The sequence below is a fragment of the Scyliorhinus torazame genome, chromosome 16 (genome assembly GCF_047496885.1).
Source record: "Scyliorhinus torazame isolate Kashiwa2021f chromosome 16, sScyTor2.1, whole genome shotgun sequence".
In the NCBI taxonomy this organism is placed as follows: domain Eukaryota; kingdom Metazoa; phylum Chordata; class Chondrichthyes; order Carcharhiniformes; family Scyliorhinidae; genus Scyliorhinus; species Scyliorhinus torazame.
In genome coordinates, this window is record NC_092722.1 from 5,409,000 (window position 1) to 5,424,003 (window position 15,004).

The 15,004-nt window shown below is 43.6% G+C and overlaps 1 protein-coding gene across 4 annotated transcripts in view; it reads right to left on the reverse strand.

The window, feature by feature from the left end:
• mib2 (MIB E3 ubiquitin protein ligase 2) overlaps positions 1-15,004 on the reverse strand; it is a 298,873-nt gene that overhangs the window by 168,980 nt on the left and 114,889 nt on the right. For all 4 annotated transcript variants that reach the window (XM_072477842.1, XM_072477843.1, XM_072477841.1 and 1 more), the window contains exon 3: positions 2,845-3,016. In XM_072477842.1, the coding sequence (XP_072333943.1) occupies positions 2,845-3,016 (172 nt within the window). The remainder of the gene's footprint in view (positions 1-2,844; positions 3,017-15,004) is intronic.

Genomic DNA, 15,004 nt, shown 5'->3' on the forward strand with positions numbered 1-15,004 from the left:
CCCTGTATCTGTGTGGGTTTCCTCCGGGTGCTCCGGTTTCCTCCCACAGTCCAAAAATGTGCAGGTCACATGGATTGGCCGTGCAAAACTGCCCTTCGTGTCCAAAAAAAGTTAGGTGGGGTTACTGGGTAATGGGGATAGGGTGGAGGTGTGAACTTAAGTAGGGTGCTCTTTCCAAGGGCTGGTGCAGACTCGATGGGCCGAATGGCCTCCTTCTGTACTGTAAATTCTATGATTAAAATGGAGACTTTACCAGTATTGTATTATGACATGCATTGGAAGTACGAAGATCGATATCCTCAATGTTTCATTACAATACTGCATATCAATTATTCAAAGGATCCTTAATTTTATTCCTTTAAAAATGAATAGTATGGAACTCCTTCACTATATGTAGGATCTATTTTTCCCAAACTTGCTTAATTTATCCTTTCCTTGCCTGAATGCTTTGACTGTTACTGGATTACTATTCACGTATAAGCTTTCATAGCAAGACTTTAAAACTGTGAAATGTGCAGACAAAACAGGCCAAATCGCTTCCTTCTGTGCTGTAGCCATTTTATCTCTTGGACCCTGATCTTGTTCTTACCAGATTTCCATACATGTACTTTCCAGCAGGGAAGTCACCGAATAACCATCAGGACAGGAGCTCTTGCTATGCCAAGGGTACCAATGTCAAGTGTAACATCCAAATGCTGCCCCATTTAGGTTTGTTAACTCGGCATTAACCAGAAACAGAACCAGGCCTGGAACATCATGGTTCTGCCTGGCTGTTTACTGCACCATAATAAACGTTCCGTTCTCAAAACACCTCCTTATCAATAAAAAGACCTAATGAAAGTTAGCATTTAGGTTCACAGATGAAGCTATTAGCCCCTTAGAAAGTGTAAATCTTTCAAGTGATCTTTGCTCCTTATGCAGTATTCCTCCTTCAATAAAGATTTAATTTTTAATTATAAAGGTTGGTTGCTAAGCAAGCTGCAACCCCTGCTTTGCCACCAGTATTTCTGATTTACAGGCTTAATTAGCAAAGTTACTGCACAAAATATAATTCCAAAAGCAATGCCAACATTATGGTGAAATTTTCTTAGATTCAAAAAACTTGGCTGCATATCATTTGGAACAAATGTTAAATTGTCAAAGCTGATGACTCTTATCTGGATTGCATTAACCCCCTGGAATTAAAGCATCTAGGCTTTTCATTTAGCTTTCAGACATTACAAGTTTAATTCTTCTGCACTATAATCCTTGTATATCTGATCGTTAAGGCCGATACACAAGAACGACAGTCATTTAGGATGTTCACATTAAGTTCCATCATTTAATGCTTCACGGGCGCCCTAGAATTAACCAATCATTCTTGATTCAATGCGCTTTTAAACGATTACAATCAGATGTATCAGTAGGATTTTTAAAAGATATTTCTGGAATTTAGAAAATAGACTAAAAAGAGGTTAAGTTGTCTTACATTCACTAGCCTATAACTCACCTTTTTGAAAGCATAGCTATGGAAACTACAGATAGCGAGATGTAACATGTAAACAAAAAAATGGAATGGATACTCTGGATGTGACTGCGCAAAAATGGAAAGACAAGCTATTCCTAGAGACACGTTGGCTGCAGCAACACATGGGTTTGGGACAACACGGTGCGGACTACAGTGGAAGGGGTGTAGTGGTCTACCATATTAAACACCGCAGAGGGGTCACAAGGAAGGCCTGTGCATGACTCTGTGCAGTGATCTAATTGAAGGGATTCAAACAGGGAATTGACAGAGAATTGAGAATGGAGGCTGATGCCAACAAAGTATTCAAGTGCCTTGGAAAGGAAAAGCAGATTAGCAATTAGGTGACAGTTTTAGAACAGGTCAACGTTTTTTAAAGTAAAAGGTGCAACATTCAGCCATCAACAATATCAGCAGGCATTAGAGAAAGGAAAGAGTTGAACTCGTCTAGGGTTGGATGGGGAAGAGATGGAGGTAAATAATTCTTCAATCAGGATGGGACAATAACCAAAAAGCTCAGGCTGCATGAGTCACAGACTATTACAGCAGAATGACCCCGGCTTTGAGGTCTCAGATGACAGTGACAAGCTTTACTTAATTGGAACAAAGGCTTAAGATTATTGCCAGGTAGCTACTATTCTTAAATGTATGGATTGTTACTGGTAAAGGTAAATGAACAAAATGTGTTTCTTCTTTCCTTCCATCTCCATGATCTGGGTTATGGTTCCATATACATCATTACCCTCCAAAACCTCAACTAGCCGCAACACTTCATCTGCAAGTCTATAGATACCCCCAACAGCAGACCATTTGATCATGCTGGGGGATTAATATTGAGCCTGATCCTGCCTTTGATATGCTTTCCAACATGATAGGGATCAGGAATGGGAAATCCTCCTAGACCCAGACATTGATCAAAGAATGAATCAGAGCCCTCCCTGGCCAATATGTCTCAGTGTCACACCAGGCAAAGTACATAAAAGTTTTTTAATTTGCTTCTCCAGGAATGTGGCCAATACAGTGCACAGTATCGAAAGTAAGAAATATCTGATCCCTCCTCAAATACAACATGTGCTAGGAAACAAGAAAACAACCAGTTTCTGGTTACCAGTCCCCCTGCATGTTACTGGTAATATCTGTGCACAACATAAGCAACGGTGAACATTAGAGAGAATGTATTATCTGGCTGTAGCCACCACCGCCTTCTCAAGGCTAATTAGGGATGGGCTACAAATGCTGGCCTTCCCAGCGATGCCCACATACCATGAAAGAATAATAGAATTGTATTCATGACTACTGTAATTCTGATAGAGTGGGAATGAGACAAAGCAGTTACATACGCTTGTGAATGTGCAGTCTCGTAGCGTTCAAACGAGTGAGTAAGATCATGCTTGTTGATCATGTAGCACTGTGTACATAGATCGTAGTCAAAACACACTTGGCATTTCCATCGCATTCCCATGATCCCATGCTTCTTGCAGCAATCACAGATTATGTTGGGGTGACGCACACCTAGAATCAGAGCAGAAAAATTTCAATCTTTATGTGGTACCTTATCAAACATCTTCTGAAAAGCTATCCACATAATATATTAAAATCCTTGCCCTGTTAACACTGTCGCAGATCCACTTCATTGAAGTCAAAGGGTAATGCTGTGAAAGTAAGGCATGTTAATTTGATCGATAAACAGATGCTGGAAGTCCGAAATAAAAATAGAAAATTCTGAGACACTCAGCCGGTCAGGAGCATCTTTAGAGAGAGAAATGGAGTTAATGTTTCAGGTCAATGACCTTTCATCAGAACCGACATGTGTTAGAGATGTGATAGGTCTCGAGCAAAGAATGGGTGCGACAAGATGGTCTGTGATAGGGTGGAAGACAGGAGAGATTAAACAAAAAAGTTAGTTTTATACGGCCAACATCCTGCTCCCACAGCACCCCTCCAGCAAGCGCAGGAGATGCAACAGCTGCGCTTTTCCCTTCTGACTCCACACTATCCAAACGCCCAAACACAACTTCCAGGTGAAGCAATGATTTACATTCATTTCTTTCAATTTCAACCATTGTATTCACTGCTTACAACACAGTCTACATAATAATAATAATAATAATAATAATAATAATAATAATAATAATAATAATAATAATAATAATAATCGCTAATTGTCACAAGTAGGCTTCAATGACGTTACTGTGAAAAGCCGCTACATCGTGGAGATCCAATGCAGAATGGGTGGTCACTTTGTAGAACACTGCCGTTCAGTCTGCAAACATGACCCTGGGTTTCCAGTGGCCGATCATTTTGATTCTCCAACTTGCTTTCGCACTGTCATCTGTGTCCTTGGCCTGCTGCACTGCTCCAGTGAAGCTCAAAGTAAAATTGAGGAACTTTTGATTATGTACCTTACAGCCTTCTGGACACAGGACAGAGTTCAATAATTTTGTAACCCCATTTTGTTTGCTTTTCTTTATGTTTTGGTTTCTCTCTTTCGCTTTCGGTCAGCGGCACACCCACCCTCATTGCCTTTTTTCTCTTTATTCTGTTTTTGTTTATTTTCTTACCTACAGTATGGACATTGTTGACCAACAAATTTAAGAAAAATGTTGAGTTTACCACCAGGATCTCGTCATGGATTCACCGGCCCGACTAAAGAATTTGACTCAGTAAATTACGAAGTTCTGTGGATTGTGCTCCAAAGATTTGCAGGTGCAAAAACATCACAATCCTGCAATTGCTGCAAGATTATATGACTACAACTGTCTCGAGTGAGAGACCTGACGCAGACATCTTCAAAATCCAGACTGGGATCAATCCCCCATACTGTTTATATCTACCCAAGTGGCTATTAACCTCAAAGATCAAGTGCCCCTCTATTATCAGTATTAAATACCATCTCGATGGAAAAGTTTAACTTCAGTGTCCTGAACACTGCACCATCTCTCAGCTCGCTGCTTCCCTCTCCAGAATGTACGAATGATAGGAGAGGCAGTGGCGTAGTGACAATGTCGCTGAGCTGGTGATCCAGAGACCCAGGGTAATACTCTAGGGTTCAAATCCGGCCAATAAATATCTGGAATTAAAAGTCTAATGAAGACCATGAAACCATTGTCAATTGTATAAGTGCCAGGTAGTGGCCATTTCCAACAAGAGAGAAGAATCAAGCCAGCGTCCCTCGACACTTGATGGCATTACCATCACTGAATCCCCGACTATCAACATCCTGGGGGGGCTTACCATTGAACAGAAACGGAACAGGACTAGCCATACAAATACTGTGGCTACAAGAACAGGTCAGAGGCTCGGAATCCTGTAGCGAGTAACTCAATTCCTGACTCCCCAAAGCCTGTCCACCAACTACAAGGCACAAGCCAGGAGTGTGATTGAATACTCCCCACTTGCCTGGGGAGTGCAGCTCCAACACTCAGGACGCTCAACACCATCCAGGACAAAGCAGCCCGCTTGACTGGCACCCCTTCCACAAACAATCACTCCCTCGACCACCGACGCTAGTAGCAGCTGTGTGTACCATCTTCAAGATGCACTGCAGAAACTCACCAAGGTTCCTTAGGCAGCACCTTCCAAACCCACAACCACTACCACTACCATCTAGAAGGACAAGAGCAGCAGATACCTGGGAACCCCACCACCTGGAGGTTCCCCTCCAAATCACTCACCACCCCGACTTGGAAATAGTAATAATAGTAAAAATATCTAACTTCATTGTAATGTAAGCCTACTTGTGACAATAAAAGATTATTATTAAATCCTGGAACTCCCTCCCTAATAGCATTGTGGGAGTACTTACACCTCAGGGACTGCAGCAGTTCAAGAAGGCAGCTCACCACCACCTTCTCATGGACAATTAGGGATGGGTAACAAATGCTGGTCCAGCCAGTAACACCCACGTCGCGTAAAAATTAACTTTTACACATAACAACGAGAGGCACAAATAACTGCTTCACCTTGCAGGACGTTAGCTGCAAGCTAGAGAAGCAGTGAAAGAGAGAAGGCCAAGAGACAGCAGAGGCTGTGAATCAGAAAAAAGACAGCAAGGGAGCGGGTCAGGGAGTGGCAGAGGCTGCAAACTGGGGGGTTGGCAGCAAGAGGGGGGGGGGGAAAGAGTTGGTAAATGGCGGAGGCCACTCCAAGCCACATTGATCAGGGCGCAAGGCCTTACGCCAGGCCCGCACGAAGCAATAGAAACTCCTGATGCTAAACATGCGTCTATGTGATGAATGGCAGGTAATGCTTGCTCCTGGACAACAGGTTTGAGACTGATCTTTTCCAAATGCAATTCAGACTTACAGTTTTATGCTAATAATAAGGCAGCGCTGGCACAAAGTGGTACGAAAACATGCCGCCTGAAGATACAGCTGGACATGAAGAGCTCGCATATCAGCAATCAAGTTTCACACCAGTGTTCCCAAAACATGCTTTCAACAAATAATGGTATAATGTTACTACATTACACAAGACATTGCACAGCTGCAACTCATTGTTATGAGGACCCTTGAAAAGGAGCACTATGTTTAATTTAGTTAGCTGGTCTGCTGCTTTTTTTTTTACACTTTGTACAGCAAAGAGATTACGTGATTAAACTGGCCACTTGTTTAAAATAGCTCAAAAGTCACTTTTAGGTGCACTTGCTGCCCTAACTCAATGGTAATCTGAGGCAAAGCTCAACAGGTGCAAGCATGCAGAGGACAGGGAAGGACATAAGTGTTGCTGCCTATGATGGTATTAACATAAGTCTTATGATAGGTTTGCAGTCAGGTTAACAGTAGAGCCCAGAACGGCATTACAACCTCATCTGCCTTTGTCTGACACGAGCAAGTCATTGTGGAAACATGAACCAGAAATCTAGAGGTCATACGGTTTATTAAAATATTTATGCCATGCCAACATTTTACCGAGAATGTGCATGTTTCCACTGTGAGCTCGGATATAAACTAGTCCCAGTCCAAACTCAAACATAGATCAAGGGAAACGGCAGGCTATACAATAGGCCAGGAGTCAGAGAGTTCAGCAAGTTCAAGTAGGCAACACTGCATGTAACAGACTGTGTAACGGCACAAAAATCTAAGCTCACCCCCACTATACGGGCTTGAATCAAATAGGATTTAAAACATTTTTTTAAATCCCATCCTTAAAGTTACAGAGCATTATGCAGAGTGGACAGGGCAAACCCTTCATCCATCTCATGCTTTGCTCCAAAAGCCAATTAAAATTCAAGTTGAAGCCAATTGATGGGATCCCAGCTGACAAGAAATGGCATTGCACCTCTTCTTGGGCTTGATCTGACACTTGACCTTAGCCAAAAGGCTGAGAAGTGGTCAAATAGGATATTAAACAGGAAGCCATCGTTTCACTACTCAACTACGTTTCTGGATTCCAAACATTTAATTTTGTATTACTGAACCTAACCATTCAAACACTCCAAAATATTATTAGTACCGATTTCGTGCAATTCTCTAACACTTAATTACGTTACCCATTTACAAAAGTAGAAACTCACTGTATATTCACCCGAGGGAAATGCTACCAGAAAACCTGATCAGCAGTGTAACTAACTTCATGAATTATGTATATATAGGTAACTAGAGTAAAGCCATGTATATAATGTTATTTCATAATTTAGTTCACAGTTATTGACCCAGAAATGCTGGGGTTCATGGATGCTTTCCTGGTGCCTGAACAACGAGGCTTTAATCTCCGCAGATATCTTGGCATGAGGCCAGCTGGCAATGCAGAGTGCAAGGTCAGCTCACTCAGTGAGGAATGATCCCACAGCTTGGATCCAGAGCCAGTGATCAAGGTCGACAATCATGAGGATGGCAGTGGAAGTGATGGGTGGGAGAGAAGCACTACCTCGCCCAGTTCCACATTCAGGTAAATTATTTATCTTCTTGGTTGAGCCTAGCAGGTGATGCCTGTACTTGTTCAAGTGTAGCCAGCCAAGGCAAGATCAGTCTTGCAAGACAGGTAGCTGCCAACAGGCATTCGGCCCTTTAGAACATACAGTGCAGAAGGAGACCATTTGGCCCATCGAGTCTGCATCGACCCACTTAAGCCCTCACTTCCACCCTATCCCCGTAACCCAATAACCCCCTCCTAACCTTTTTGGTCACTAAGGGCAATTTATCATGGCCAATCCACCTAACCTGCACGTCTTTGGACTGTGGGAGGAAACCGGAGCACCCGGAGGAAACCCACGCAGACTCATCATAGAATTTACAGTGCAGAAGGAGGCCATTCGGCCCATCGAGTCCGCACCGGCTCTTGGAAAGAGCACCCTACCCAAGGTCAACACCTCTACCGTATCCCCATAACCCAGCAACCCCACCCAACACTAAGGGCAATTTTGGACACTAACTAAGGGCAATTTATCATGGCCAATCCACCTAACCTGCACATCTTTGGACTGTGGGAGGAAATCGGAGCACCCGGAGGAAACCCACGCACACACGGGGAGGATGTGCAGACTCCGCACAGACAGTGACCCAAGCCGGAATCGAACCTGGGACCCTGGAGCTGTGAAGCAATTGTGCTATCCACAATGCTATCGTGCTGCCCAGACACGGGGAGAACGTGCAGACTCCGCACAGACAGTGACCCAGTAGGGAATCGAACCTGGGACCCTGGCGCTGTGAAGCCACAGTGCTTTACTTGCCAATGCAAATGTCCTAATGCCCATTTCAGATTTGGTTAAAGGGCATATATTATTTCCTTACCCAATATAGTGGATGATGAGCTTCCAGATACAACTGTACAGGCAATTCCTATCAATGACATTAAGGTCTTCATACTCAGAGTGTTGATCGAAAAACACCAATGAAACTCTTCAACCATTTTCACTGTTTGCAGATATTATTTGCATACACTAGATAGCAAAATAAATAAGCTTTTATATTGAAAAACTGATCACATTGAGACAGAATGCTAATTAACGCTGTCGAAATTAATCATCTGCAATTAAAAATAATGAAACTAAATAGAAATCAATTTCCTAGTCTGCAGCTTGTGGATCTCACATCTATATATTCGAATATTAGATCACAGTATAAACTATTCACAGGTAGCCCCTTGGTTTTATGTACTAACAGATATTACTCTGCACCGATTTCAGAGCGGTGTGTAATCAGGTAGGGTAGAATACCAGGATGGTGCCAATCTGATCTGATTTTCCTCCCCTCCGTCCCCATCCCACCCACCCCAAAACAACACATTAGGTTGCCCATTATGGTTGTACAACGTACAGATTACCAGATTATTGGATGCAAGCACTATATTTTCAAACATGTAGTTTTCCTAGTAATATGGGGCTCCCTCATGGTTCACTGAGTTTATCCAATCAGCAGCTGAGTCAGGGACCACTCCTGGTCTGCGCTAAATTCACAACACAATTTGCCTCAGCACCTTTGGTCAGTGTAAGCCAGCCATTGTCTTAAATTCTTGAATTGACCACCAGTAGAGGACAGGACTGAGCTTTACTGTGATATGTCCTGCAGTCGAACAGCCTGTGTTCAGGAGAGGAGGCAGAAAATTGGCAAACAAAAAAGCATCATGATGATCTCAAAGGAATAGTAATTACCTTTATTCAAAACAAATTTCAGCGAACAAAACCTTCAGGAAGTCTTTGCAAAGAGCCCCTAATGCCCCAACATAAACCATTCAACTGTAAAGAGATAATGGACCATTATACAATCACCTGGTGCAGGTCTATTTTAAAGGTTGACTTGACAAATTAGTTCTTAGGAAAATCATTGTGCAAACTGAGAATGGCATTTTTAGATGGCGAGACAGAAGGAAAGCTTTGTTTGGCAGAAATAAGTTCTCATTAAGACATTTTCAGTAAACATATTTATTTATTTAAAATTTAGAGTACCCAATTCATTTTTACCAATTAAGGGGCAATTTAGTGTCGCCAATCCACCTACCCTGCACATCTTTGGGTTGTGGGGGCGAAACCCACGCAAACACGGAGAGAATGTGCAAACTCCACACGGACAGTGACCCAGGGCTAGGATCGAACCTGGGACTTCGTCGCCGTGAGGCAGCAGTGCTAACCACTGCACCACCGTGCTGCCCTAGTGAACAGATATAAATTAAATACAGCCGCCTTTCACAAGAATGAAAATTAAAAATTGACATCACAATTCCTATTGGACTATATTAAAGACAAAAGAACGTCCATTGATGTAGCGCTTTTCACAACATCCCAAAGCATGACACAGCCAATGAAGTCACTGAATTCATTCACGCTGAGATAGACAGACTTTTGATAGACAACAGAGTCAAGGGTTGTGAGGGACAGACACCAAAGAGACCACAACTAGATCAACTACAATCTTACTAAATGGCAAAGCAGGGTCAAAGAACTGGATCCTCCTGTTCCCAAGTCCTATGTTCCTCGTTTTGAAGTGCAGTCACTGCTGTAATGTAGGAAACAGAGTAGTCAATTTGCCCACAACAAGCTCCCACAGACAGTAATGTGATAAGGAGCAGCTAACCTGCTTTTTGTGCCGTTTGAAGGATAAACATTGGTGAGGACACAGGTGATAGGTTCTTCTTTAAAATAACTGCACAAGGTCTGTTACACGCACCCAAGGTGTCAGTTGATGTTTCAATTTAACATCTTATCTGAAAGACATTGACAGCACTTAGGAATATAGGAAGAGGAGCAAGCCATTTAGCTGCGCAGGCCCATCTCCCTCAGTACTGCATTGGAGTGTCAGCCGAGAATTTGTGGCATTCAGCAGTGAAAACCTTTTGCAATACCCGATTGTTTGCATGACAGATAGAATAAGGCACAAAGAATGAAATTATTACACTGTGAAGCTTCTCAGAACTTCCATCTGGTGATATTTAAGTCCATAATAAAAATCATAGTAATCTTTATTAGTGTCACAAGTAGGCTTACATTGACACTGCAATGAAGTTACTGTGAAAATCCCTTAGTCTCCACACTCCGGCACCTGTTCGGGTACACCGAGGGAGAATTCAGAATGTCCAATTCACCTAACAGCACATCTTTTGGGACTGGTGGGAGGAAACCGGAGCACCCGGAGGAAACCCACGCAGACACGGGGAGAACGTGCAGACTCCGCACAGACAGTGACCCAAGCCGGGAATCGAACCTGGGACCCTGGTGCTGTGAAGCAACAGTGCTAACCACTGTGCTACTGTGCCGCCCACATCATACAGACATAGAAAATAGGTGCAGGAGGCCATTTGGCCCTTCAAGCCTGCTCCGCCATTCATTATGATCATGGCTTATCACCCAACTCAATAGCCTAATCCCGCTTTCCCCTCATATCCTTTGATCCACTTCACCCCAGGTGCTATATCTAACTGCTTCTTGAAACCATACAATGTTTTGGCCTCAACTACATTGGGAATCTCGATCTGCATCAGCAACATTCCACTGGAGGTTGGCACAAAAAAATTACAAAAGAACTGCTTTGAATCCAGCAGGTTCAGGTGAAGCAATGCACTTCTCTACATTATAACAAAACCATAGAGAATGCCAACATCATCAATTCACCTCAAATATAACAATGAGAACTAGGCTGGAAATAGGTCGAAAAATAGAAAAATTCATCGAGGTGGAAAAAGCACAGCAGAAAAGACTTTACTGCCGGAAAGTTACAGGAGGGGTGTCATGCCACAGTTGTACAGGGTGCTGGTGGGACTATATCTGAAGTAGTGTGTATAGTTTTGGTCTCCTTATTGAAGGATACATTTGCATTAGAAGCAGTTCAGAGAAGCTTTACTGGGCTGATTCCTGGGATGAAGGGGTTATCTAATGAGGAAAGGTTGAGCCTACACCCAGTGGAGTTTCGAAGAATAAAAGATGATCTGATTGAAACATACAAGATCCTGAGGGGACTTGACAAAGTGGATTCTGAGTGATGTTTCTGCTTGTGGAGAAATATAGAACCAGGGGCATCATTTAAAAATTAGGGGTCTCCCATTTAAGACTGAAGTAAAGAGAAACTTTGGGGGCAAAGGGAAATGAAACAGTCCCATGTCAAGCGCATTTAGCCGGGTGCTTCCTGGCATTGGCAATGCAGAGAACGATCCCGCTATTAAGTGGGACTCTGCTTTATTTTGGGGCCTTGGCGAAGAACTCCCTGCCGAGGCTGCACTTAGTCCCATTTCCTGCATTAACGAGCTCCGCTCACCAGTGCATGAAGAGATCGGGACGCTTGACTGCACACTTGGATATGCAAATCTCGGCCCCACCCATAGTGGGTGGGATCCTGATCACGGCACCTCCCAAGATCCCATTAGATCTCGCTAGGCGTACTGAGCCGGGTAAATCTCACAGGAGGCCTCTCGCCAGATTTACTGGCTGCGTGATGTCCCGAGTCGGGCGAGGCTGTTAGATTGTGTCCTTTGTCTCTCAGGAGGTTGTTAGTTGGTGGGATTCTCTTCCCCAGAGCGGTAGAGGCTGGGTCATTAAATATATGAGGGAGTTGAAGGGTGGGTCAGTAAATTTGCAGACGATACGAAGATTGGTGGAGTTGTGGATAGTAACGAGGGCTGTTGTCGGCTGCAAAGAGACATAGATAGGATGCAGAGCTGGGCTGAGAAGTGGCAGATGGAGTTTAACCCCGAAAAGTGTGAGGTTGTCCATTTTGGAAGGACAAATATGAATGCGGAATACAGGGTTAACGGTAGAGTTCTTGGCATTGTGGAGGAGCAGAGAGACCTTGGGGTCTATGTTCATACATCTTTGAAAGTTGCCACTCAAGTGGATAGAGCTGTGAAGAAGGCCTATGGTGTGCTCGCGTTCATTAACAGAGGGATTGAATTTAAGAGCCGTGAGGTGATGATGCAGCTGTACAAAACTTTGGTAAGGCCACATTTGGAGTACTGTGTACAGTTCTGGTCGCCTCATTTTAGGAAGGATGTGGAAGCTCTGGAAAAGGTGCAAAGAAGATTTACCAGGATGTTGCCTGGAATGGAGAGTAGGTCTTACGAGGAAAGGTTGAGGGTGCTAGGCCTTTTCTCATTAGAGCGGAGAAGGATGAGGGGCGACTTGATAGAGGTTTATAAGATGATCAGGGGAATAGATAGAGTAGACAGTCAGAGACTTTTTCCCCAGGTGGAACACACCATTACAAGGGGACATAAATTTAAGGTGAAAGGTGGAAGATATAGGAGGGATATCAGAGGTAGGTTCTTTACCCAGAGAGTAGTGGGGGCATGGAATGCACTGCCTGTGGAAGTAGTTGAGTCGGAAACATTAGTGACCTTCAAGCAGCTGTTGGATAGGTACATGGATTACGGGAAAATTATATACTGTAGATTTAATTGTTCTTAAGGGCAGCACGGTAGCATTGTGGATAGCACAATTGCTTCACAGATCCATGGTCCCAGGTTCGATTTCGGCTTGGGTCATTGTCTGTGCGGAGTCTGCACGTCCTCCCCGTGTCTGCGTGGGTTTCCTCCGGGTGCTCCGGTTTCCTCCCACAGTCCAAAGATGTGCGGGTTAGGTGAATTGGCCAATGATAAATTGCCCTTAATGTCCAAATTGCCCTTGGTGTTGGGTGGAGGTGTTGAGTTTGGGTAGGGTGCTCTTTCCAAGAGCTGGTGCAGACTCAGGGGGCCGAATGGCCTCCTTCTGCACTGTAGATTCAATGATAATCTATGATTAATCTAGGACAAAGGTTCGGCACAACATCGTGGGCCGAAGGGCCTGTTCTTTGCTGTATTTTCTATATTCTATGTTCTATGTTCTATATTCAAGGCAGAGTTAGATTTTCCATCCACAGGGAGGTTATGATGAGGCACAGACGGAACGGTGGCGATGAAGCCACAAATCTGATCCGTCATGGTCTTGTCAAATGGTGGAGTGGGCTCAAGGGGCCAGGTGGTCCACTCCTACTCCTAAACCTACCGTTCTCGTGAAATTTCATTTTCAGGAACTGGGAATTTATACAAGAGTTCAAACACATTAATAGTTAATATTGTTACACACAGGAGGGGGTTTAATTTAATACGGACCTGATCTCTCTTCTCACCACTCGTTCGTAAACAGAAAGGTATTTTCTTAGAAATGTTTAATTCCCCCTTCGGTGATGGCATTCTTTTCTTAACCCCTCAGTTTTGGAGTGATCCAATCGCCAATTATACCTCCACAGATAGGAGGAGCAGGGTGGCACGGTGGTTAGCACTGCTGCTTCATGGCATTGAGGACCCAGGTTCGATCCCAGCCCTGGGTCACTGTCAATGTGGAGTTTGCACATTCTCCCCGTGTCTGCGTGGGTCTCACACTCTGCCCATCTTTGGGTTGTGGGGAATTGGTCACGCTAAATTCCCCTTTAATTGGGAAAAAAAAAGAATTGGGTACTCATTTATTTTAAAAAGTAACCCCAGATAGGGTAAAATCAGGGGGCATGCACACAATGCAACCCTCGGTATATTTGCACACTTAAAACAGGATAAGAGAAAGAAAGAGATCCAGGACAAAGACCACAGATACAATAATTATTGTTTCACATGAGTCTAGAATCAAAAGTCCAATTGTGTATTCCTTCAGAGAGGTTAGATTACTAAAGCTGATTCGGGATCATCCACTTCCATGAGTGGAGATGCCCATAGAGGTGAATCAATCTTACAGTAGGCAATGGTACAACGGTTCAGACATTCCAGTAGAAAACAGTGTAAATGAGGGCCAGGCAACTTAAACCTGGACAGCACTGGATTTCTGCTGCTGCTTTGTTGATGGAAATGGTAGGCTGCCATTGTTCAGATGCACAAAAGCAATATTACAGCTTCCACCAGGCGGGGGCGAGAATATGACATAACCCCCACTTGGTTTGGGCAAAGGATCCTGGACTGAATTCTTGAGGGTTAATGTTGCATCCATTAATAAGTTTCAGTGGTTAGCACTGTTTCTTCACAGTGCCAGGATTCCCGGCTTGGGTCACTGTCTGTGTGGAGTCTGCATGTTCTCCCCGTGTCTGCGTGGGTTTCCTCCCACAGTCCCGAAAGACGTGCTTGTTAGGTGAATTGGACATTCTGAATTCTCCCTCAGTGTACCCGAACAGGCGCTGGAATGTGGCAACTCGGGGCTTTGCACAGTAACTTCATTACAGTGTTAATGTACGCCTACCTGTGATACTAATAAACATTATTATTAGTTTGAGGGGTTTCAGGGCCCCTTTGTCCTTGCAAATGTATCGCCTTCGCTGGTCACAGCTCTGCCTTAAAAATGTAAAGGACCATTGTGCATTTACTTGGAATTTGATTTCTGCAGTCACAGCAGGCATTAGCACCCTTTTAAAAGAACAAGATCTTTGCTGTTTTCTGAAGGCAAGAAAGTCCTTTTGAGTTGTAGCTAGTCAGATTTTAGTCAGTGTAAAGCCTTGTCCATTTTTGTTTAAAGTAATAATTTTATAAAGTAGTCAGGATGAAACTGACAAATATACACTTTCCTTCATGTCTTCTGGACATGACAATACATTGTTTAATAATACAATGGCAAAGGGC